Source organism: Ochotona curzoniae, unplaced genomic scaffold, assembly GCF_017591425.1.
Source record: "Ochotona curzoniae isolate NIBS_2020 unplaced genomic scaffold, NIBS_Ocur_1.0 contig_43, whole genome shotgun sequence".
Taxonomy (NCBI): domain Eukaryota; kingdom Metazoa; phylum Chordata; class Mammalia; order Lagomorpha; family Ochotonidae; genus Ochotona; species Ochotona curzoniae.
Genome location: NW_024466218.1, coordinates 30,256,167 through 30,283,639, shown reverse-complemented (window position 1 = coordinate 30,283,639; position 27,473 = coordinate 30,256,167). Strand labels below are relative to the sequence as shown.

The window sequence follows — 27,473 nt, the reverse complement described above, 5'->3', positions numbered from 1 at the left end:
TAGAATTGTACCATAAAATTCAAAATTTAAAACAAAAATTTAAAAATATAAAATAAATATGCACAAATATTATGATTCAGTTAAAAGTAAATGAAATATTAACTATCTGCTTACAAGTTATATATTTGCAACAAATATTTATCAGAGGTCTAATTTACCACAGAAGCAAGACTGTATCATTACTCTAAAAAAGAAAATTAACATGGCAAATTCTTAAACCATTTTAGAGATATGACTTCCTTTTTTCCCATCACAAGGGAACAGATCCGATTTATACAACTCTCAAAACCTTCACAGTGACCACTGAGATAACAGTGTTAACAAGTGTAATTCTTGGTTCTTATGTTTCTGAAGAAATGTCTGGTTTCACACACACACACACACACACACACACACACACACACACACACACACCCAACTGACCCTTCGCAAATTTCAAAACAATCACTTTAACTGAACAAACCTCTGAATTTCTGAAGTAGTACATCAATGTTATTAACTTCACAGCTGAAGATAAACTGAGGAATGAAAGAAGCTCAATAAGAACTGTTCTTATCTAAATCAAACCAGCCGGTAAATACCATAAAATCATTCATTTCTAAGGCAGGAATCATAAGGGAAAATGTTTGAGAATGAGAATTAATGTCTTCCTTAATAAATGCCCATGAAAGTTTACACAATATAGGTTTAAGTCAAAATATTCCAGAAAAAAAAATAACCAAAAGCAAATGCAGCCTCCTCCTTTGTATGGTCCACCCATTCTGCATACTCACCTTTGTAGTTCGCTGAGCCCCCTGGTAGATGGAAGACCTGGGTTTTGCCTTAGGAAGTTTTGTTTTAAATTGAGATGAGTGAGATCCTGGCTGTAGAAGAGGTTGGCAGGCAGGTGTTCTAAGCTACAGCACGAGAGGTCCACAGAGCTAATGCGCTGGGATGCAACCTAGAGGAAGATGAAAACACAATTCAATTTTAATATCCTCTTCTCCTAAAACTACTTCCTATGTATAGAAATAAGAAAACTCCAATTGGGAGCAAGACTCTCTATACAGGTAACCACTGGTGTTTCAAAAACATATCCAAGGGCTATTCACCTAGTACAGAAAGGAGCCAAGCGTCATAAAAGTCTCCTGCTGGAGGATGCTTCAGGAACCTAGCCTAGGAGGGAGACTCTCAAGAGAACAGATCATTCCATCGGGTTTGATGGGGACATAGTTCTTCAACGTCTTAAGTTTTATTCTTGAAAATATCCATGCTAAGAATATGTAAGTTTCAGTAACACAAGATTTTAGAATATAACAAGATGCTGAAGTCCAAACTGAATCTCTGAAAGCCTTTGTATATAATGATTTAGAACAGCACACAAAAATGATAGTACCTATCAATTGTCTCATACCTATCTTTAATAAACGCAGTACGGTATAACCAGATTCCTTCACACACATGTTACAAAGTTCTTGGTTGTCTCTCCACAGTATCAGTTGAGACGCTTATAAACTGGTGCTTTGTCTCAATGTGAAATTTAACTATCTAAACACTTACTGAGATGTACAATGCCTTTCCGGTTTAATGATTCTCACCATGGCCAGGATCCCAGGACTACAGACCAACAATGCACACTGTGAACAGAAAACGCTGGGCAGTCTGCATTTCTGATGGTCTCTTCGCTACTCCTGTATCGCAGTGCCGGCTAGTGCCAAGGCACATGGCTTCAGCTCTACCTTGACACATGGGGTACCTCCTCTCCTCACAGAGGCTGTGGGGATGCAAGGATTCTCCCACTTCAACACAGAAACATCCTTCCCGATCTGTCACCAACATGATGGTCTTTTCTATAACCCCTGGTTTCTCTACCCTGATTACAGAAGGCAGCAAGACACAAATTCTTGGGAGTGTGGCTCTGGGCTTAAAGCATGTAGATGCACATTGTAACACCACTACTGGCAGACAGAAATAACCAACTCCCAGTTTTCTCACATGTATGACAGGTGTAAAAAGGGTACCAATCTCTTGCCTGGCACACAAAAATATTTACTGAATGCAAAGATTAATTTATTATTATCACTAACATTATTACAATGAATACTAATTCCAAACAGAATGATTTACATTTTATAGTTGTTATAATTCTCCTGATGCCAAAAACATAGAGGTAAATCTACATAAAAAATAACATTCATGGTTATATTGATAATCTATTTGAGGCTAGAGAGAAGCTACAGCATACAAAGGAAAACTAAAAAAGCCAAGTGTGAAAAGAACTGGGCAGTGTCCATCTTCAATGATCTCAGGAGGAAGGCTAAGTTCATATTTTCACAATTCAGCTTTCACTGAATTTTTACCATTCTACAAACATGAGCCCATTCATATGTTGGGAGGTCAGGATACCAGACCGAATAAATATTCGGAGGAAGCAGGGTTTGCACTGGGTTGCAGCTCACCTGGTATGACCACCAAAAAGGTGTTGTGGCATCTGGGTATGGGACAGACAGTGAGGCCAAACTGCATGATGGGGAATGGGTGAGAGCCTTCAGTCCTGATGAGTAAGCATGGAGGAAAATGAGATTTGGGCAGCGAAGCAGTGCCAAGTGTTGGCAGTCCTTGGCTCCCTGCAGCTCCCTAGCTATCTGCCTGTCTGTACTCACATTTTAACTTATTGTTCTCAGTACTTGGGGAAAAAAGTGAGAATAATAAAGATGACTTATTATGAGAAACACACAATTGGTTTCCTCTTTGTACCTTTGAGAAGGATTCAGCTGCTGAGTCAGCGAGTTGCAGTTGGTAGTTTTTACTGAAAATCAAGCAAATCCTTTCAGCCAGAGTGCTTTTTCCCTCTCTGTGATGGGATCCTGGCATGCCCAGTGCTTCTTGGTGGAAGCACTTCATTCTCTTATCTTGTTGCCAGGGCAGGGGACTGGGTAATGGAGCAGCTAACGGTAGCTCTCATGGTCACCTTGGCAGCACTGCCCTGCGGTCATCACGGCATGCTGAGTTTATGTTCACATTATCCATGTCCCCAGATCTGCCACAGCTCCCTCAAGACTGCTCTCAGCCTTGTTAATGTAGTTCCCTCTCACCTGTCTAGATTAGAAACAGAAAGAAAGAAGAAAGGAAGCAACACATCCTGACAGTTAATCATTTTCTCTTAGTTGTCCAAAGGGAATATTTAGTGTGATGCTTCAGTTGGCCTGTAATCTGTCTTCCTCAAGGCAGTTTCCACATGAAAGAGTCCAGGACCCACTCTCCAGCAAAAAGCATTGAGGGCTGTACCAAGTGTCAGCATGAAATATCTGAACAAAACAGAATGACCCTGACCTTGTTCAGCTTACAATGCTCCCCTTGCGATGGCGATTCTCAATACATGATGTTTGTTTTCACTGTAACAAATCAGTACAGTTAGGACTTACCCGTTTCAAAGATAAAGATCGCATACTTAAAGCATCAACAAGAACAGTCTAAAAGAAGTACCATTAACTCCAAGCCCACAGGTCCAGCCCTGAACACAGCTCAGATCTCAGCTGAAAGGAGTTTCCTTAGTTTTCGTGATAAAATGACATAACCAGACCAAAGAAAATTAGAAGTAGTTCCTGAGATAAGCTTACACTTTAGGATGGAGACAAGGCAGTGACAGACAAGAGAAGCAGAGAAGCCCATCTGCACACCAAATACAGATGTCAGAGAAGGGGTGAAGCCCTGTGGGAGTGACACTCTGGGACATCTTGAGTTCTGTTCACTCCAGTTTCACACAGCATGTCCAACTTGGTGAGCACCTCATTAAACTTTCAGTTTAAAGGGTGAGTATGGGTGTGGTAGAGTGGGTTTAGAGCCACCACTTAGGAAGCCAATGTGCTGTATCCTAGGGCCTGGGATTGAGTCCCATCGGTGCTTCTGATCCACATTTCTACCAATGTAAATGCTGGGATAAATGCAGGAGAGGATAAACCAGGTGCTTCAGCTCTCAAGCCACATGTGACAGATGGGGACAGAGTTCCTGGATTCCAACTGCCAGGCCTAGCCCCCAGTGTCACAAAGCACAAAATGGAAGACAGATTAATTTATTGATCAACTGATAGCTCGCTCTCTCTCTCATTCTCTCATTCTGCCTTTCCAATGAATGAAAATAAATTCTTCCGAACAGGAAAAACCTGTTCAAACCCCTTAAGAAATCACCCTTCTGGCACAAAGAGTTAGGCACTATGGAAGGCCTGTATCCTGTGTCAGAGCGCTGGTTTGAGTCCCAGGCCAGCTTCCAGTTCATGTGCCTTGAAGGCAGGGGAGGACCATTCAAACACCTGAGCACCTATCATGTGAAGAAAACGATGGAGTTCCTGGCTCTTAGTTTTGACCCGGCTGCACCAGTGGCCATTTGGAATATGAATCAATGATAGGGGGTTTCTCAACCTGCCCTACCCTTCCCCCAATCCACATCTCAAATAAATAATAAGTCTTTAAAAAAAAAAAACTTTAAGGTATGGAAGACTACAGAAACCTAGAAACAAACTAAGAAAAAAAAGCACAAGTTTAAAATCTGTCTCAAATATTCATTATGGAATAGGAATTCTGGAAGCTGCCACAAAAACTAGTGTACTTCTACTACGCCTACGAACATCCAGACAGTGTAAGACACAGCTAACACCCAAGCATTGTCACAGGAGAAGAACACAGGCTTCAGTCTACAGCTCTGTCCCTGACTACCACATGGCCTCAATCAACCCTTCTGTTTCGTTCTTAAATGGGACTAAATAGTATCAGCCCTGATAAACTTACTAAGTAACTGTAATCATTTTTCTCATTTTAACAAACAGCAGGGGAGGCTCTGTGGACCCCATATCCCTAGTCCAAATACAAATCCTGGAGGATGCTGTTGTGCAGTGCACGAAGCTGCTGTTTGTAGTGCTGGAATTCTGGAGTGCCAATTCCAGTCCAGGCTATCCCGCTTCCAATCCAGCTCCTGTTCATGAATTTGGGAAAGCACCAGATGATGGTCCAAGTACTTGGGTTTCTGCCACTCGAGTATGAGACAGGATGGAACTGCTGACTCCTTGCTGTGGCCTGGTCCAGTCTTGGTTATTGTGGATATTTAAGGAGTGAATCAGCAAAAGGGAGATCTTTCTTTCTTCGTCCCTGCCTCTCTCTGGTTCTCTTGCTTTTGCAATATGTAAATCTTTTTTAAAAATACAAATTAGGTGGGATCACGAGGCCTCTCCAGGCCACCAAGTGTGCACCAACAGCCAAAAAGACAAAATACAAATCTATGGAACAAAGAGTGCTGTGTCTAGGCCAGTGCCTCAGCCTTGAACAGCTACCCAGAGTGTGGTGGAACAGAGACCATTAATGACCTACCAATTAATGGGTTCACACTTTCAATCAGTGTGAGCTAACTACACATTAGGAAGCCAGTTCTAGTCTGTATTAACAATAAAACAATTTTTTTGTAAAGGTTGATAAATTAAATCGGATTTTCCCACCTATATGCCTGGGAGAAACATTAACACAAACATGGATCCCAATGACCTGCTCAATAAAGTCTCCAAATGATTTATAAACATATGTGAGAGTGAAGTTCATGTGGCCCTCAAAGTGTGTCCAAGGGATACTGCAGAGTAAAATAAAACAACAGGAATAATAAAATTTTTACTTAACAGCTTTTTACACATTTTTTTCCTCTTCAGCTTGACCCTTTTCCAAAAATCATTTCTTTACCTCTCCTAGAGACATTTAGGAGAAAAATGACTTCTCTTTTGGGTCTACCTAAGTTGTATCTTTTGAGCTTTTAAAATATTTATTCTTTTTATTAGAAAGGCAGATTTACAGAGAAGAGAGACTGAAAGAAAGATCTTCCGTCTATTGTTTCATCCCCCAAATGGCTGCAATGGTTGAAACTGAACTGATTCAAAACCAGAAGCCAGGAGCCTCTTCCAGGTCTCCAACCGAGTACAGGGTCACAAGGACATGGGCCATGCTCATCGCTTACCCAGGACAAAAGCTGGGAGCTTGACGGGAATTGGAGCAGCTGGACTACAACTGGCATTCATTTGGGATCCTTACACTTGCAAAAGGGAGGATTAACCAATTGAGCCATTACTCCAGGCCCGCTAAGCTTTATTTCTAAGCCACTATGTCTTTCTATCCCTAACTATCTCCTTTACCCTGTAATCTGTCACGCTCCTTTACAACAGGACTAAATTCTGCATCATACCGTTCTTCAGTTGATCTTAGCCAAAAGGCCAAGAAGCAATGTATCATACCATTCTTGATAGTTTGCTTACTGGGTAATCATTTTTTACTGGCCAAAGGAAGTTCAGAGTAATAATATTCATGTGATGTTTGTTAGTTCCCTCTATACAGTAGCAAAATTATATTTATGTTTATTATACCTACAGCATGCTCAAAATTAATCCAAATGACTCTAAAAAGCTTGGTCACAGCAGCTGAAATAGCGCAAATAACTCGGCTTATAAGACTGCTGTGAGGTGGCCTTGTGAGTCATTAATTGCTGTGGCGCAGTCTGTAGTGGCTTAGGAAATTATGCCCCTGGCTACAGGGACAGTCTCTGCGAAGTTACCAGAGCTCCCTAAACAATTTTTAACCTCAAATGACCTAGTTTTAGGTTTCACTGCCCACCTCTGCCAAAATGCTTTAAGAAGGAATGAGAGGGGGGCATATAATTTAAATCAATGACACACTCTTACACCGTTAACTTGTTTCAGTTTTAACTTATCAACGCAATTTGACTACAGACCTTTTCAATTTTACTATATGTGCTACTGAAGCAAGAACTCCAGACCTTTCCATAATGACAGCTTATCTCTTGATCTTCTGCCAATGATCATTTTATAGAATCTGCTTAACAGCAGACACAAAAAGCTTTCTTATAAAATTAATTACAGGGCCCGACGGCTTGGCCTAGCGGCTAATGTCCTCGCATTGAACGCACCAGGATCCCATATGGGCACCGGCTCTAATCCTGTCTGCTCCACTTCCATCCAGCTCCCTGCTTGTGGCCTGGGAAAGCAGTCAAGGATGGCCCAAAGCCTTGGGACCCTGCATCTGTGTGGGAGACCTGAAAGAAGTTCCTGGCTCCTGGTTTCAGATTGGCGCAGTACCGGCCATTGTGGTCACTTAGGGAGTGAATCACAAGACAGAAGATCTTCTTCTCTGTCTCTCCTCCTCTATGTATATCTGGCCTTTCAATAAAAATAAATAAATATTTTTAAAAGTTAATTATAATACGAGTTGAAGTTCTAACAGGAGTATATCAAGCTGCCAATTTTGAACTCAGTAAATTCCATCTAGAATTTCAGTATCTTCCATTTGTTTTCCTTAAGTTTAAATGATATGAAAAAACACAAGGAATAAAATACGCCAATGTGCATACTAATCCAAATTATTAGAGATTATGAAATGTCAATGAGACTGAACAACAGAAAATTCCTGAGAGGCTGTGATTAACTACAGAAATAAGTGATGACAGTCCAAGGGAAGGAATATTCAAGAGGGAAGCAGAGTGGTGCTTTATGATGACAGGCTATCAAGCACCAGTTAAAATATAGTTAAGGAATCCAAAAATTACAGGTCATGGAGAAAATTGTAGAACAAAATGTCTGACTTGTTGTTCAAGCACAAGACTGTAAGAATCTAGAAAAATCAATACAGAGAAGTAGAGATTAAGAGACCTTGCAAAACATCACTACCTTCCTTTTCCAGAGCGCAGAGAGGTTGAGGATGAGGAATTAGTATCTTTAAAGCCATCAAGCTACCCTGAGTGACACGTCTGATACAGCATTCGCTAGTTGCCTTGTATGAAGAATGCACTAAACTTGATACTGCTGAAGACAAGACATCCAAACTATAACTCAATAATGTATATATACAATGGTGTAATGCACACACACACAAGACAAAGAACACAAGCCTCTAAGGGCAGGTGTTTGGCACAGAGGTTAACATGCTATGTGAGATAACCACCGTCCTTATTAGAATGCCTGGGTTTCAGTACTAGCTCTGTTTCCAATCCCAGTTTCCTGCCAATGTGCATCACGAGAGTAGCAGGTAATGGGTCCCTGTCACCCACATGGGAGATCTGGACTGAGTTCCAGGTTTCTGGGTTGGACTCGCCCAGACCCAGCTGCTTCAGTCAACTAGTGAATGAACCAAAAGACAGATCTCTGTCTCTCTCCCCCTCTCTCTCCATGCCTTTCAAATGAATTAAAATACAAACAAAAAACATACAAACAAACAAAAAACCAGGCAATTCTATTTGTCCTGTGAGCTCACTGTGTAGCCTAATCTGAAAACACCAAGCTGGCACCTCACTCTTGATGAGCCAAAAGTAACTTCACCGGGTCAGAGGAGACGGTGCCAACAGTGTTCCAAAATCACAAATCGTGTCAGTCCAACAGTTATCTTCCCTGCACACACACAGATCCCATTGTGTCTCAGCAACAACAAAAACATGGAACTCAGCATGGGTGGAGAGCATTCTAAACTCAGAGTTCCTTCCTCATTTCCTTATTGGCAAAACACATGTAAACAACCTGCTGGAACGCCACTACCTGAGAACATTTGAAAGTCCCAGCAGCAATCCCTAAAAGGTGGCACCTCCTCCACAAAGGAGAAGTGAACCACAACGACATACTGCATAACCCGGCTAGTTTAAAATAACTTAAGGACAGATACAAATCATTCTATTGTAAGTAAGCCACTTGTTTTGTATGTGAAACAAAATAAATCAATGTTCAAGTTCCAAGTTAATAATGAAGGTCCAATACATTTAACAACTATTCTACTATCCCTTCCTTTATAAAATTATAACTTAGATCTGTGGATAAAGCAGTTGAAGAAATTTAAACCTCTGGGTTAAAAATATTGACGATTCCTAACATAAATAGGAATGTGTTAGGAATTTTTTTACATATATGTTTGAATTGGTCTTAAAACAACTTAATTTCAAAGCATAAGTAGACTCACAGATCCTGTTAATAATATACGCTATGATCCTAATATAACATTTCTTCATCAGTTTCCAAAAAAAATACTAGAAAATAGTAGCTCTCTCTTCACTGCAACTGATTTAATCTGACTTGGATGACTCAGAAGGCATCTAGGATTTCCTGACTACCTCCTGGTCATCATTTCAAAATTTGTGATCAGTGCGCACTGGCTAGGCTCACTTATCCTTCACCAGCACACTGCAGGGAACTGCTGGCAGACACATCTCTCATCATCCCAGTCAGCTGGCTGGATCCTGCTGACAACTGCAGGTGTAGTACTTAACATGGTCAGTTTCTATAATTCTCAGTTGCCATTTCAATCTCTAAGGCCCTTCATATCACTATGAAACAACCCAATACAATTAAATAAAAAGAGTAAGGCAACAGCAGCGGGTCCTTCACCTACAAAATGAAAATGATAACACCTTCCCAGAGACCCTCCCTGTGGCTGTAGAACTGTTGTCAGCACTCCTCTCACAGGGCGCCTCAGCTGTTGCTACCTCTACAGCATCAACTCAGTAGGATAAATAAATAAGATAAATTGTTATCAACAATACCTCATCAAGTCTGAGGAGGTGCTGACTTTACAAATGAATACTAATCCACTTTGGGCATAACAGCAAAGGCAGAAAAAATCACGGTCAGACACTTTGTGCTGAGCACATCACTTCTGCAAGTATGTCAACAACTCAGAGCCCCTCCTCCCTAAAATGACACAAGAAAATGCTCCTTTTAAACATCAGACACCAAAAGCTCAATGATTTTCCATGTATTTTATTCTTATTTAAAAGTTGAGGTCTACTCACCTCATGTGATCCTTAAGCAGCCTGAAATACAGCCCTGATCTTTCACTATAGAGACTTTGTCTTTCCCCAACTTCAGCCAGTGGCCTGGAGTTAGAATATGGTGGTAAATACCAAGGGTTCCCAATATGGCCCACCTACAACCACCAGCCAGTCAACCACTGATCAACACAGATCAACCTTGAGACCAACAGTCCTTACGAGGTCTGATTTTATCTCTGGACTTACTATCACCAAGTTTCACTAACTAAACTGGTTTGAGATTCTTTTTCCTATAGTACACAACTGGGCCAACCTGAAGAGGTTGCACTGAGAAAAGCGCTTATTATTAGATAAAACACAGGCTGAATATGACTAATCTGAAAATCCAAACTCCAAACTGCTCGCTAATGCAAAAACCTTTGGAACAATGACCTGAAGTTAAAAGCAGAAAATTCCACATCTGATTTCCTATGACACGCTGCAATCAAATGCAAGCACACCAGAAAGACTAAAATCACCTTACTCCACATGTGTAAAGTGACTGTAAGACAAAAATAAAGTTCATGTTTTAGACTTGTACCCCATCCTCAAGCTACCACATTACACATATGCAAATATTCCAAACTCCAAATCACTTCTGGTTCTAAGCATTTCAGTTGAGGATGTTTCACATGCATTCCTAACTACAGAAATCCATCACTTCGGTATTCACATTCAAAATATCGAACCTTGAAATGGGCTTAGAAGGAAAATACTTTTCGTTTCATTTAGCCAGTAAGTAATGAGTATCCAATCCTGTCTAACAAAAACAAGAGCAATTTACAACACTCCCTGTCCTATATAATTGCTGTATATTCCATCGGATCTTACGTTTCACAAAATTACTTCAGAAGACAGACATCTAAATCAACATCTAAAAATGATGTACTTATTTGAGAGAGTTATGAGGACAGAAAGGGGGAGATAGAGAGATCCTTCATCAGCTGATTCACCCCTCAAATGGCAGTGGGCCACACAGAAACCAGAGCCTCTCCTGGGTCTTGCACATGTGTGCAACAGTCCAAGGATTTGGATCATCTTCCCCTGCATTCCCAAGCACATTAGAGGGAACTGGAAGGGAAAGCAGAGCAGCCAGGACTCAATCCTGGCCCACATGGGAAGCCAGCTTTGCAGATAGCAGCTTAGCACATTATACCACAGTGCTGTCCCCCGAATTAACATCCATGTAGGAAAGGCAGATTTACAGAGAGGAGGAGAGACATAGAGAAAGATCTTCTGTCCACTGCTTCACTTCCTAAGTGGCTGCAACAGCCAGAGCTGAGACAATCTAAAGCCAGGAGCCAGGAGTTTCTTCCAGGTCTCTCATATGGGTACAGAGTCTCAAGGCTTTGGGCTATGCTTCACTGCTTTCCCAGGCTACAAGTAGAGAGCCGGATGGAAATGGAGCAGCCAGGACATGAACTGGTGTCCATATGGGATCCCAGCATATTCAGGGTGAGGATTTAGTCACCAAGCCATCATGTCAGGCCCAATATTCTATTTCTAATATGAATGGAAGATGTGTAAAAGGATAATTATTGCTCTGTTTATTCCTTCTTTAAAAAAAAAGACATGGAAAATGGTAGTGTGATTATATTCATAAGAAGAGGCCTCCTCTTGACACACACATATATTCACACACAAATACTTGCAGGTGAAATAACAGACATCTGGGGTTCATTGTATAACAGGAGCGAGGAGGAATGTGCAGACTGGTCTTGAGTTGACCACTGGGAAGCTGCATTACAGGCACCTAGCACGGTGTTACAATACTATCAGCTCTACTTAAAATATTTGCCATTTCTGATGTCAAAATCACAACACTAACTTTGTGATCTGAATCCATGCCTAACGATATGTGAAATAAAAAAGACTTTAAATTGGAATAATACAGTGTCACAAATGTGACTAAGACTTCTAAATTAAGAATGAGACTGAGGCTACAGATTCACATGAAAGACAAAGTCTGACAAGAATTCAGAGGATCAGTCAGCATGTCTAAAAAGTGGGCCACAGAGATGACAGCCAGGCGTGCCTTTCCAAAGCACTCCCCACATCCTGGCAGGAGCTCTTCTCCAGTCACCGCCCTTCCTCCAGCTCTGCCTTCAGACATGACTGCTCCTCCACGCCCTCTGAAGATCCTCTGCATACATGTACCTACAGGGAGGAGACAAAGGCCCTCTGCATGCAGCACTGCTGGCAAGTTTGCTGTTGACGCAGGCTGAGAATTAGGATCTAAGCAATGACTCTAGAGTCAATATGGAAATCCTGCCAAGGCAGCTCCTCGGACTTCTTGGATACTATTCTGGTAAGCAATACTAAATGCTAGTAGGTTTAAAAACACATAGTATGTATATAAGACCCTATTCTTGGTAATACATAACTTCCATAAATTTTCTCAAAAACAGCTGAAACAAATTAGAACAAGGATGAACATTCGTCATTGCTAAATCTAAAAGCATAAACCGAAAGTAAAAAAGTTGCTTCCCAGCTACTTATCTAATAGTTAATAATAATAATAATAGCAGCAGATATTTGGCTCCTTTTGTCTTTCTTTTAAAGATCTATTTTACTTGAGTTATGGAGACAAAGGAAAGACACAGAGTTTTCTTTCGTCCGCTGGTTTACTCCCCAAATAGCTATAACAGCCAGAGCTGGGCCCATCCAAATTGGGAGGCAGGAGCTTCTTCCATATCTCCCACATGGATACAGGAGCCCAAGGAACTTGGATTGGGAGTGGAGTAGCTGAGACTCAAACTAGCATGCCTCTATGAATAGCTGTGGTCCCTCCTTTTGTCCTTCTACTCAATGGTAGAGACGGTCATTTAAAAATTTACAAAAACACTCAGACATTCCTATCTGGTTTTTTTTTTCAGATCCTTATGAAAATAAATGCTCATTTAAATACCAGGATGTAAAGTCAATCCATTCAGTGAATGTTTTGTTCCTCAAAGTAGAGGAAAAATAAATGTCTTTATAGTAACCTTGAATGTGACTAAATGGGTAACTTCCTAACACTGACATATGAGGAAGAGCAGATGACAACTGAAAGTGGAAGCTGGAAATAAGCAGAAGGGTCTTCTACTGGCAGCCTTGGCCACCCCAAACTCCCCACAAGCACCTATTCCCAAATACACTGAGTCGCATCCTCTTTCCAACATCCCCATGATTCAAAAAATAAGTCTTCATTTACAATGTTTAAAGAAAAGTATAGCCATAACTTATTTAGAAATCATATCCAACTGGGGAGTTTCTTCATGATTTGCCTTTATGACTCATCTATTCTTTAAAAGTCCCTAACCATAAGAACTTCTTAAAATTTCTGAATTCCCTCTATCAGATTCTTAAGACTAGAGAAAGAGACTGTATTTAAAATCTACAATTACTAAAATATGTTACTCTCTATTCCCTGCATCTAATGTTTAGAGTTTTCTTTTCTTTTCTTTTTTTTTTTTTTGCAAACAGAAAAGTTTATTTGCGAAGGGACCAGGTGAGCAGGGAAGGAAGAAGAAAGAGGAAGCACCTCCAGAAAGAAAGCCAGGAGGTGGGGTGCCTCTACAAAGAGGAGGGAGAGACAGACACCGAAAAAAGCTAATGTTTAAAGTTGTTGCCATTTTAAGAGCAACAGAGGGCAGAACAGTGGCTCAATAGGCTAATCCCCTGTCTGCTAGCACCAGCATCCCAAATGGGTATTGGTTTGTATCCCAGCTACTTCATTTCCAATTCAGTTCCATGCTTGTGGCCTGGGAAAGCCCTAGGGACCCTGCACACACATCAGAGACCAGGAGCAATCTCCCAGTTTTAAATCAGCTTAGCTGCGGCCACTGTGGCCATTTGGAAGAGAGGCAAAAGATGAAAAAACTTGCTCTTTCCTTGTCTCTTAAATCTGCCTTTCAAATAAAAAAAAAAATGCACGAGCAATGAAAGATAACTTACTCAGATATACTAAGGACAACTCCTTATACTTCTGAAAACAACCATATAAATAGCTAACAGTTAAAACTGGTCAGTCAATGGTGACAACAATAAGAATGATGGTCTTATAAACAGCACACAAACTATTCACTGACTTACTTTGTACCACTTTAAGTTCATTATATACATATTTCACATAAGCCTTCAACGGAATGATTATTAGTCCTCTTATCAAATGAAACAGCTCAAACTTTAAAAACCTAAATATTGTAACATAGTAGTAGAGGTCATGTCTACCAACTCTGAAAATCAAACTCTACTCTTATAATATGTAGCCGTTCCAAACATTCAAACCGTTTCTGAAAGTTCTTTTTCTTACTCATCTTAGCCTAATGAACTAAAGTAATAAAACATAGCTCCTCTTCCTTTTGTATGCTATGTATATTGCTACGTGTATATGAGTATAAATTATCTTGTACATGCTCCATGTCAATACCTTATTTTTATTGTTCACTTTATTAGAAAGGCAGAGAGAGATAGGTAGAGAGAGAACTTAACCCTATTCTTTCACTCCCCAGATGCCCATGACTGCTGGGGTGGGGTTGGAGAGAGGCTAGGAGTCAAAACTGAATGCAGTTGTCCCAGCCATCACCTACCTATTGGTGCATATTGGCTATAGAATCAGAAGCAGAGCTGGGGCTTGAACCCAATATGGGGTGCAAGGCATTCTGACACGGGGTGCAAGGCATGCCAAGCACAATCTTCACTGCTGCTCCACTGGCCAATCCCGAAACATTTTCTAATGACAATACAAGAACTAACAGAGTGGAGGCAGTATCAACACTGCTCTGCCCGACTCTGCCATCATCACTGCTAAGGTGTCACGGATCTCCCAAGATTCTCTACCACCTCCAGCTGAAAAGGTCTAACATGAGAATCAAGGTTCCCACAATCAGAACGCTGGTCTCATTACAGATATCAGCTAATCAGGAACAGGAAAAGTACTACTCAAGCCAACAATGGACACTGACAATCACAGGTAAGAAGTTGGGAATCAACATGTTCACACCCGACTCCAGACCCATTTCTAACTCTTGCCCTTTACTTCTTCGTCTTCTCTCAGAACAGAAGCTCAGAGAAGTCAATTTCCTCCCCATAGAACTCTCCTTCCACTAGACCTTTAAAGAATAAGCTAATCTTTTACTGAAATTTTACTTCAAATATCCCCACCTCAGAAAGTTATATCCAACCAACCACTCTGAATCGCTACATTTTTTTAAAGATTTATCTATGGTTTCATAAGTATGTAGATAAACCCTGTACATACTAGCATAATCTCTGAATAAAGCAGTGCGTAGACAATTAACTGATTGCTTTGAACCCATACTCTACTTAAAATCCAACATGTAAGTCTGCAAGAAAAGTGTCATTGTCCCCATTTTCTCCTGTGAGGTGGCTGCCCCATACATCCAGAAACAACTTTGCCTATAAAGTTGGTAGAATCTTCCAAGTCCTCTCTAAGAGGCAACAGGCAGAGTTTTTGGCTCAGGTAGAACTGATGCTCTTAACCAATATCACATCACTGGAGAATGGATGACTTGACCATTCAAATGTGGCCAGGACTGCAAAAAGACTTTGTACACATCATTCTCTAATTTTCTGTTATCTATTTTACATTGTTTTTCTATTACTTACTCATGGGACAAATCATGATATCACACAACCAAATGAATTCAGTGAACTTGGGTCACACATTAGATTATAAATTCAAAAACAGGAGAGCAAATTCTGTTGCAATATTCCTATGCCCTAGAGAGCTTTCATCATTTCAAAAACATACACAAAACCAAGGTAGTAGGTACTGCAAACCACCCATCATTTTACACATAATTCTACAAATAACTTATGAAACACCAGCCTCTTGTTCAATAGATGAAATACCAGCATTTTAAAAATCTTATTTATTGTATTATTCTGGTTTGAATTACACACACAAAGGCATATTACTTCATGAACATGGTGGTTTTAGTTAATCAAGGGAATCTGAAATGGCCCATGAGATAGAATCACAAAAAAGGAAGAAAAAAAGTGAAAGGAAATGGCATGATCTCTTTTCTATTTTATTTACAGAAACAATGAAAGAGGGACAGAGACAGATATCTTCCATCTGCTAAGATTAGACTGCTTAAATTGAGACAAAGAGGGGAAATTTGTAGCAATTCTCTGGGTATTCTGTGGTTTTGTAGTTGTTCTACCTTGGGTTAGTCCCTTAAATCTTTGACTCCTCATTGTTATCTGTAACCCTAAAGTTGTAATGATAATTTATGCTGTGAGTTTTTTAAAGTAACAACAATCTGAAAAATAAAAACACAGTTCTTAAAAGCTGCTTTTAGCTTTTAAAAAACTAAAATATCGTTAGCCATGGGAAATATCCTTAAAAAAAAAAGTATGTAAATCTATTTTGAGTGAAGCAGAAAAACACCCAGAGCCAGCACCCAGCAGAACAGATGCTGCGAAGCACCCGCTTACCTTGGAGACTTGCCGCAGCCACCGTAAGTACTCTGTAAAAGTATCAAAGCAGATGTAGTAAGTCTGGCTTTGGGGTCCAGAGGAGCTAAATGCTAAACAGTGCTGGTGCTTTTTCACTTCTTCAACCTAAAAAAACAGAGAGGGAAAACAAGTATGAGCAGCATCGGACACATTTCACCAACTTCACCTTGAAGCACTGAGCCAACACAAATTTGCATCTTTCCCTATATATGTTCCTCTGGTTACTGAAAATAACCAAGTTCTTGTATCTGACCAACCACTTTTCATTACTAGGAAGCCAAAAAAAGGGGAGTTTCACCTTCATCAGATTTCCCCATCAGAGTGAAATTCACTTCTTCCTGTTTTAAAATTGATGTAAACTTTTCTTCTCCCCCCTTTTCCCTGATCTGAACCCTCATAATAGGATGCTAAGATATTTACTTCATTAGGAAGGTTTTTACTTAAGAATTTTTACTTATGGGACTTATTCATATTGTGTGCTGAGGCTTTCCATAAAAGGTCTTTCAAGCACATTAAGTGCGTTAAAAAATTTAATGTGAAATTTACTCAAAATAAAACTCCACCATGAGAACTTCTAAGTCTTAATAGTATAGTAACAGAGAATTCTAATTTACACTCCCAGTAAATTCTACACATGGAGAAAATAAAAATAAAATAATGTATTACAAACACCTTTATGTCATTTACAAAGATGATCATAAACTGGCATAAAGTGTAAAAAAGATTTTATAGAAGATAGAAATCACACAGACAATATTCTTGCACAAAAACACAATCACATTGGAATTCAATTTTTAAAAACTAATTTAAGAGGCCAAAGTCCTGGTGTTGCAGGTAAAGCTGCTACCTGCAATGCTGGCATTCTATGTGGGTGCTGGTATGAGTCCCAGCTGTTCTAGTTCCAATTCAGTTGCCTGCTAATACACCTTGGAGAGCAGCAGAAGATACTTCTAGTCCCCTATCCACCTGGAAGACCAGATGAGGCTCCTGCTTCAGCCTGACCCAGCACCAGCTGTTATGGCCACTTGGGAACTGAATCAGCCAATGGGAGATCCCATCCTATGTCTCTCCCTCTCTCTGTAATCCTTTCAGATGACTGAATTCATCTTTCCAAAATCAATGTAAAAATCCATGTATGTTCAGAATATTAACAATATACTTCTAAGTAAACAATTTTTAAATCTACAAGCTCCAAAACAGGGGTCTAAAATGAAACCATAATCAAAATTCCAAAAAACTTAGAACAATAGTAAAAAAGTGATATGAGAAATGTAATGACATTAGTTACATGAAGGAAAAGTTAAATTTTTAAATATGCAGCACATATTGAGGAAAAAATTGAAATAAAAGACTGAGTAAATCCCAGCATAAATGATAAAATCAGAAATTACTGAAATAAAAAACAAGCATGCAACAGAGAACAAAACCAAAACAACAGGTCATTAGTGGCTGAGCTTGTCTCAGCATGGAAACCCAATGCCTGCGACAGCAGCACTCCATTTCTGATACAATCAGCAGATGATGGCCCAAGTGCGTAGGGTCCTACAGGAGACCTAGACGGAGCTCTGACTCCTGGCTTTAGACCAGCCACAGCTCCGGCCATTGCAGCCCTTTCAGTCGCAAACCAGTGGCGGAAGAGTGATCTGTTTGTGTCTCTGTCTCTTTAATTCTGCTTTTCAAATAAATTAATCTTAAAAGAGGACAAGTACCTGCTACTTCTGTCTAATACTGTACAAGAGTCCCACAGGTAAAAAAGGAAGATGCTGCCACGCCATCATGTGACATATGATCACAATACTAAAAGAAATCTGTAGGATGCCATCAAAGAAAGTTCAATAGTCAAAATTCAGTTTCATTGTTATCCATCCTATTATTTCTCAAGGAGGTCATTATATTTGGCTGTATGCTAATTGTTGCAACTAGGAAATAGGAAATTAGGTCTTGGAAATACAGAAAAGTAGGTAAGGTTGTTGGTGGGTAGTGTTATTATGGCCAGGAGATACTTGTTGGCTTAAAGGACAGTAATGGAGAGTAAAAACAGCATGCAAAGCTCTTCAAGGTCCAACGCTCTGTGTGTCATTTTAACTCTCAGTCCCTCTCCTAACTTTATTAGTTTTTTCCATATTTCTAAGATCTGTTGCAATTAACATGGAATCATACATAACTAGTTCTAGCTCTGTGCCACTTCTATCTCCAAATATACAAAAACCAGAGATTGACTCTTCAGTTACCTCCTGCCAAAGCACCAAAGAGGCTGTATGGCCCAAGCGTTGGAATGATAAAACAGCACAGGAGTGGACACTTGGCCTACTAGTTAAGACGCCCACCTTCCCATGGCCCGCGTCCGAGTACAGGTTCAGTACCAGGTCCTGTTACCTGCCTGTTACTTCCTGCTAATGTAGACCGTGTGAGGCAGCACTGATGTGGCTAATAATTAGGTTCTTGTCAGCCATACAGATTATACACTACACACCCAGCCCTGGTTTCAGCTGCCAGCCTATTCTGGGGCAACTACTGCAGGTATACAGCGAGCGGTTCTATGAATGGGAGCTCATCTTTTCCTCAAGAATAATCAATAAAGAAAACTTAAAAATAAAATGAAAGCCATCAGCAGGATGGTTTCTTGTGCAGCTACATAAAAAAAGGAATTTCAACCCCTTTTCTCATAGTGAACAGCTGTGAAATGTCACTAGGAACTAGGGAGGCAGGGTGCACGATGGCACAACTTCAGACTATTTTAACTGACATGTTGACAGATGAACAATTTGACCATCAAAACATTCCTACAAATTGCCAAATGTACCTTGGGTATAAAAACTCTGTTGCAAATTATTCCCTAAAAAATTTCTTGCATAGCAGGAGATATAAAAACACAAAACTATGTCAACAGCATTGTTTGTAACAATAAAAAACTGGAAGTAACCCAAATGTCTGTCAATAGGAAAATTACTTAAATGATATAATGTTTACATAGTGGATCATCATACAGAAATGAAAACCACATGAGTAACATGGAATCTTATCATGAAATATAATATTGGAAGAAAAGAATTTGATCAGGGGGCCACATGCAGTATGATTCCAAGAATTCTGATTTCTTACTAGGTTGGTGAGGATTCCATGTACAAATTCCATGAGATCATTCTCACTAATTCACTCCATAAAACTATCAGAAGAAATCTGGCACCGAGTAGACCACCCAATGTAGTCCATAAGGTCAGGGCAATGAAAGGGATGACAGCAGCAGCAGCATGGCTCTGGAAAAGCCACAGTTCAGCACACTAAGGGTGTTTCTAGGGTGCTTTGGGCAACGCACACCACCCTCCAGCTGTACTATTGCTAACACACATACGCCTGCAAAAAAATCATATCTAATAAACTAGGCCAATCCTGTCTGCCGTAAGTTGTTATTTGCCTATTAAAATCAGTCTGCAGATAATTTCACAAATGCCTTGTCCAATAGTGAAAATTTAAAATGCAATAATGTTTCAAGACTATGAGGTGGTGGTGTACTTATTTCTAAGAAGATAAATAATGCCTTTATTTTACCTTACCAAGAAATTATATGTCAGTGTTTAAAACATATGATATAGTAAAATAGGTAGAGTGTTTTTAAGAGCAAAAAAGTGAATTTATGCAACTTCACAATGTAAGCAAATTTCAATAAAAGAACTAAGCTATATTCTATTAAAATTGCTAAATTCTTGGGGCTGGTGGTAGTGCCAGGATCCCATATGGGCACCAGACAACCCACTTTCGATTCTGCTCCCTGCTAATGTACCTGGGAAAGCAGTGGAAGGCAGCCCAAGGCCTTATGTCCCGACATTCATATAGCAACCCAGATGAAGCTCCAGCCATTACAGTCATCTGGGAAGTGAACCAGTGGATGGCAGAGTCCATCTATACAGCCATCTGTCCTTCTCCCTCCAAAACTCTGCCTTTCAAATAAATAATCTTAAAAGAAAACTGAATTATAAAAGATTAATTTAAAAGCTGCAAAATGAATAAAAACACATCTACCAAATTTTTCAACAATAAAAACTGAAAGCTTTAGCAACAAATTCATGTTATTTGAAAATGTAAACTAACAACGACGTTCTGCATTAATCTGATATCGTAACAATTGCATGTAGGTTATAACCAAGCTATTACACATCTTATCTGACATCTTTTTTTTTTTAAGATTTATTTTGGGCCTGGCATGATGGCCTAATTGCTAAAGTCCTCACCTTGAACGTGCCGGGATCCCATATGGACACCGGCTCTAATCCCGGCTGCTCCACTTCCCATCCAGATTGGTGCAGCACCGGCCATTGCACTCACTTGGACGGAAGATCATCCTCTCTGTCTCTCCTCTTCCATGTATATCCGACTTTGTAATAAGAATAATTAAATTTTTAAAAAAGATTTATTTACTTTTATTGGAAAGTCAGATACACGAGAAGAGGACAGAGAGAGATGAAAATCTTCCATCTGCTAGTTCGCTACTCAAATGGCCACAAAGGCTGCAGCTAGGCCTATCTGACGCCAGCAGCCAGGAGTCTTTTCCAGGTCTCCCACACGGGTGCAGGGTCTCAAAGTGTTGGACCATCCTCGACTGCTTTCCCAGGCCACAAGCAGGGAGCTGGATGGGAAGCTGGGCTACTGGGACATACACTGGCGCCTATATGGGTTCTCACTGTGTGCAAGGTGAGGACTTTAGCCACTAGGCTACCACAATGGACCCTTCTGTATTTATTAATTTAAAAGAAAGAGTAGGAGGGGAGGAGTCTAAATTCATTCTTAGCTTTGTCTTTAATAGATTGAAAACAAGGAACAGATATTAATTAAATCTCATTATCTCAAAAGTGTAATATTTCGTGCTAACTTGGTCAACAGGTTTTAAAGATTCAGTTATTCAATGCAGAACAGGTTTGACAAAGTCTGCTTATAAGAGGAGGGAGCTAGTAGCCTCCAATTCACTCAATGATAGAAGTACACTCAGTAACAGGCCTGGGACACAGGACAGGTCCCCAGCAGCAAATGCAAATGCTAACTCTAACTAGATCTGACCTTATCTGAACATCCCACATGCTTTCCTGCCTCAGCCTCTCTGAATATACAACAATCTTTCTGATCATCTTCATGTGTCAAAAAATTTTCACCCTTCACTGTCTATTGTAATCGTTACTTTTCATCATATAATACCCACAAGACAATCTCCGCACGTATCTCTCACAGTGCTCCCTCATTTCTGCACCTCTCTTAAAAAAAAAACAAAGAAAGGATTTATTTTTATTGGAAAGTCAGATATATAGACAGGAGAAGAGACAGAGAGGAAGATCTTCCATAGAGTGACTCACTCCCCAAGCAGCCACAATGACTGCAACTGCACTGATCTAAATCCAGCAGCCAGGAGCCTCCTCCGGGTCTCCTACACAGGTACAGGGTCCCAGGGCTTTGGGCTGTCCTCCACTTGCCTTCCCAGGCCACAAGCAGGGAGCTGGATGAGAAGCAGGGCCGCCAGGATTAGAACCAGCACCCATATGGAATCCCGGTGCATAGGAGGCAAGAACTTTAGCCACTAGGCTACCACATTGAGCCCTCATTTCTGCACCTCTCTTATAGCAGACATTGTTGTGTCCGTTCCACACCTCTGGAAACCAACTAACCTATCCAAAAGCAGGGATGAGGACTTCCTGCTTCAGTGCGTCTGGGGTTACAAACACAGTGCCTTCCTCAGGTGCCAACTAACAAATAATGATATTGATTTGCCTGCAAATGTCCAGTATCCTAGAGGTAGACTGTTGACCTAACACACTATCAAACATTGAATATGCATTTTAATGATGATTTAAGGTGGTAGTACTGATGACTAATTTTCAGCAGCACATCCAAAGGACAAAATCTTAGTATCAATCACTAACTCCTCAAGGCTTAAAACAAAGTTTACACAGCAATGGTTTCAAAATGAGTGACTACATGATTTTGAAAACTATCAAGTATCAGCATTCTTTCGATTAGTACACATAATAACAGAAAGGAAAGCAATTTAGTCTTTGTTATTTATTTAACAGTAAGGACTAGTTTACACTTATAACTGAATGAAGAATGAGCATGCCACACAGCAGGTGGGTGACAAAAACACTCATTTGGCCTTCATTGCTACCTCTAGAAGATCAGATATTTGTCAATTTTAAAAGGTTTACTTTAACAGAAGTTGACTTATTATTTGTACTTTATATTTTTCTCCTGTCTGCTTTCTCATGCCTATTTGTGTGTGTGTGTTTGGGGAGGGATGAGGTGTGGTTGGGAAAGTATGAGGAGGGAATAGCGAAGTATTTAACAAGTTCTCTATTTCTAACAATGTATTTCCTCATTCCAGTCTTTGTTCCTATTTATCCACAGATTATCTCATTTAAATACTGGGATATATTGACATATTATAATGGTGCTACCCTTATAAATACTTGGAGTTTATAAATTAAATCTGGCACAGGAAATAATAACTTCCCAAACAATTTGAATTTCTACATTTTATCAACAAAGAAAGGCAGCCAGAAATATGAGATATTTATTGGTTATATCACAAATTTTCTCTGAAATGAGTTGATATCAGGTTCAAAATATATGACCACACCCAGTTATACACTAAAAACGTGAATTTCATCTATCACTTCACACAAAAAGGAGGTAAGGAAAGTGTGACCAGACGTGAGTTTGAGAGTCTCACCTTGGTAATTACGCCTGAATATTCCTCGGGTCAGGGACTAAGGATCAGTATTCTCTACTACAAGATATAAGCTCAAGATCCCAAAATATGTCCACTTAGAAATCAAGAATTTCTGATCGACACTCTAAAACATAACAATGAAATGCCAGTTGCTCTATTTTCTCTATACTAGGTCAAGTGAATGCACTCATGCAGGAAGATGGACAGAACCTCACATGAGCCAATGGCATCATCTCCCACAGCTCCTGCAATCAAAGCTGCTGTGGCAGAGCACAACAACAGAGTAATATCTAAGATAGTTATAAACCATCTGCACCTCCTTATCATAGAAGCAGCTCAAGCATCCTTACTGATGTTGGGAAATCTGGAAGAGTTTGTTTTTCACTTACTTTTCCACCTATAAGTGGAAGAACATGCATCTTTCCGGTTAGGCTGTCTTTCACAGATGACACTATCAAGCAGGTCCCACACAGGATAACTTGGCGTCTTGTCCACCGGTTCACCGGAAGCTGCATTTTGCCTTTCCGGACGTTATACATTCCTGAGAGTTGAATCCGTTCAGAGCTACTGGTACTGTGAGGCTTTCCTAAAACACAAGAAAACAAGGCATTTTAAAAAATGAGCCTTTTTTTTTTCCTTTATCTGGACACCAGATAAACTAATCAGACTAGGGTACATCTGCAGGGTGACAATCTAATTTACAGCTGAGTTGCAATAAAGCATTATAGCTATGACTGTGATAAGTACTCCACAAACACACCCTATCATTATGTAAAGCAACTTTCCCTTCAACTCCAACAGGCCATTTTAGCTCCCCTTTTTCCCTTATTTCACTCATTCAGTGTCCTTCACAATTCACTTTTATTTAAAACATGAATTCAGGATTCTTATTGATGTCAAGAAGTAGGTACAGCAATCAGAAAATATTACAGAACAAGAAAACAGCATCTGACAAACTAGTCAATTAGCTGCTATTTTCCCTTGTACTCAAATTCAATTTATATTTACTATGAAAAGAAAAAAAAGTGAAGGTTTTTCCAATTGGGTAAGCCCTCAAACATAAACCTAATGGTAATCAAGGAAGGATCTGTTCTCTGAAACTTGTGATTTATAGAGACTGGAAAACAAAGACTAGCGCTGAGACTGAGAGAGAGAAGGCTGAGAAAACCCGACCTCTCTGCTTCCCAGGAAGTAACTACGGCACAACTGTAAGCAGAAAGTGCAGGCAACTTAAGCGGAGAATACTGCGATTACCTTGTCACATTGATGGGATTGCAGAAGCAGCAAATATTTTCCCAGTTCCAGATAATGAGTATACTTTCTATCAGAGTATATTCTAGAGCCGATGCTCACAAGTGAACTTTTTTTTACGATATATATATTTATTTATTTTGATAATCTTACATAATGGATTAGGGTACAAAGGGTCAAGGGTTATAAGAAAGTACATAAGACCATTGTTTCCACACTAATATCATCATTTTTTCCCTGTATCTGGGGTCAGGGGAGAAACAAAGGGAGAAGCCCCACCCAGCCTCCCACCCATCCCAGGTCTTTGATGTGGGGTATGCCCCGAGGGTCCTGCTCATGCAGTTTTGTTAGTTCAACAGTTGTGAATTGGTGCCAGTCTCGCTGCTCCAAGCACGATGAACTCTCTTCAGAATCCAATGGCTGACATAGGCTCTTCACATTTGAGGTTCTGAGATGAGCAGTTCAGTTGGAGGGATCACCGAGAAACCTCCCTTTGAGGTGATCCCAAACCTGATTCCTGTGTGTGCATGCTAGCACAGGGTCCAGCACCATCTGTCGCCTCAATCAGCTTATGCATATACTGTTCTTTGCTTTTGCTGGGTCAGTTCTGTTTCCAGCCCTACTTAGTCTACCTCCTGTCCTGGATGAACAGTGACCTTTCCTTGCTGGCCTTCAATCCATTCCAGTTCTTACTACAGGATGTTTCAGCCCAGTCAAGGCTCGTCCATACCCAGACACAGCTCACACATGGCTCAATAGGGGCAGAGACCTAGCCTAGTCCATCCTACATTTACTCAGGTTCTCCAGAGCACCAGATGGTGCTGGTGTCTAGCCCAGCTAGGTGTACGCAGCCCTATTTCACACTTGTGGCAACAGAGATTGCAGCTGTATCAGACCAGAAAGCAGCCCCCACTCTGGGCCCTGCACTCACCAGGGGGAACCCCCACCCAGCAAGGGTGTACTCTCACAGCTCCCCAAACAGGCCTATTCCCAGCCCTAGATTATGCATTTGCCAGTGGCTGCTCTGACCCAGTTGGCTTAGCCCCTCAACTGTCTCAGCCTTTGCCTTTGATGCTGTGGCCTAGTATCCCTGGCTCATGCAGACAGTCAGTGTAAGAGCCTAGTTAGACACGACCTGTGCTCCATCTTGATTTCTGTTATTCTCTGTGAGTTGAGGTTTGTTTGGCCCTGCCTGGTCTGCCCCCTTCCAGCTGCAGCTCAGCTCACCCCATATCCTGTTATAGGATGCACATTTGAGTGCTGCTGCCTTGACCTGCCCAGACTGTTGTCAGTTCCTTTACCTGTAGTGATGGCACGTACCATGGTCACACCTAGCTCAGCCCATCATGACCCCAGCTCATGAGCTAACCAGCTGGACTTGTATTTGCACAGGGTTCAACCCACACATCCCCCACAGATTCTACCCCCGGATCTGGTTCTCTCATGTGCTAGTTAGTGCCTTAACCCTGCCAAGTATGACCTATCCACTGTTCCACCTATCAGTCAGGTACTGGTACCTAGCCCTGCCAGGCAGGCCCCCATCCACAGCTTTGGTGTGGACTGGTGTGTGGCAGTCAGTGATGCTCTATGCCAACAGCCCATCTCAGGATTCCCATTTGGGCTGGTGAATCAGTCTGGGCCAAATAGATCTTCTGGACTCTCCCCTCCAAACCACCAGTTCTCAGTCTCCATGCTTTACAAAAAGTTCCATGATCCCATTGTTGGGAATCACCCAGAATTTGTCCCTCACCTACACTCACATTGGCCATATCTATGGATGTCCCTAGGCAGCAATTGCATATCCCCAAAACTCCAGAACCTGCCGCTTGGTGGCCAGCAGGCAAGCCTGGTGCCAAATAGGTGCACTTGCCTCCTAAAGCCTTGGACTTGGTCACAACTTGGCTGCACTGACCATGGCCTGAGTCCCAGCAATGGGTCTGGCCTGGCTGGACACCCTCCACAGCAGCCATGCTGCAGGAGGTTCCTTTCGCCCCAGCCCCATGGCCTAACCCAGAATTGAATTAAGAAGAGATTTATGTCTAACAGTAGAAACCACTTAGAAGAACATATTTATATATACATCTGACTACTTGCCAAATGCCAGCAGAATAATCAAGAGGGACTATATTCTTAATATTTTACATTAGCATAAATCATTCAATCCTGTGTTAACAGTAGTTCTGATAAATGTCTAATACCCACTAAAGAGCAAACAGAAAGAAGACAAGCACCAAGAGCAGGATGATTCAGTGTCGGAATACTCTAAGACTTTACCCACTCTTTTGAAACGTCTCGAATATATGAATAAGTTAAAACTTTTCCAGTTATTACTTCTTCAAACACTTTTTCTGAGTTCATGTGACCAGGGTATTTTAAGGTTAGTTAAGCTGCTGCAACCCAGAATCTGATATCACAGCATAGCAAATTCATCTGTCATCTGCAATACCAGCATCCCATATTGGCCCTGGTTGGAGTTCCAGCTGATCTACATGCAATTCAACCTGGAAAAGCAGTGGTAGATGGCCCAAGTACTTCCGGTCACCACCCACTAGGGAGATGAAGCTACTGGCTTCAGCTTGGCCCAGCCCTGTCCATTGTCATCACCAGGAGAGTGAACCAGAAGATGAAAGACCTGTTTTTCCATGTTGCTCTATGCAATTCTTCAAAATAATAATAATAATAATAATTTAAAAGAAACCATTGAGAACCCTACCAGCTGAAGTCCTAGTGTTGCATGTGCCAGAATCCCATGTGCCCACTGCCCCATTTCCCATTCAGCTCCATACTTGTGGCTTTGGAAAGCAGTCAAGAACAGCCCAAAGCCTTGGGACCCTGCACCTGTGTGGGAGACCCAGAAGAAGCTACTGGCTCCTGGCTTCGGATTGGTGCAGACATACATAGAGGTCCATCTCTGGAGCTCCCAGGGCAGTCACCACAACCTCTAAGCACCACACAGATGCACAATGTCACCAGTAGAAACCACAGTGTGAGAAGTGGTCTCTGATCTACTGCCTGCCAACTTGTATCATTCCTTAGTCTACCCTCTATCAACTCATGAAAAGGAAAATGTCAGTCGTCAAGGAATGAAGAACTTTGGACAAGTACAGCCCTGCCAATGCGGAAGACACCACAGGAAGCAAGATATCAGTAGCAAAGATGGTGATGGCATTGAACTCTTTGGATCTGAAGAGCAGGAAAGTGAAGAGACAGAGGGTAAGGGAAGAATGACCG

General features: G+C 40.9%; 1 protein-coding gene across 1 annotated transcript in view; it reads right to left on the bottom strand.

Moving 5' to 3' along the window:
- The window catches only part of PHLPP1 (PH domain and leucine rich repeat protein phosphatase 1), a 190,808-nt gene that overhangs the window by 77,922 nt on the left and 85,413 nt on the right, over positions 1-27,473 (bottom strand). Inside the window, exons 2-4 of the mRNA XM_040985088.1 lie at positions 23,381-23,577; positions 16,259-16,384; positions 774-940 (exon numbers count right to left, since the gene is read on the bottom strand). Of these exons, the coding sequence (XP_040841022.1) occupies positions 774-940; positions 16,259-16,384; positions 23,381-23,577 (490 nt within the window). The remainder of the gene's footprint in view (positions 1-773; positions 941-16,258; positions 16,385-23,380; positions 23,578-27,473) is intronic.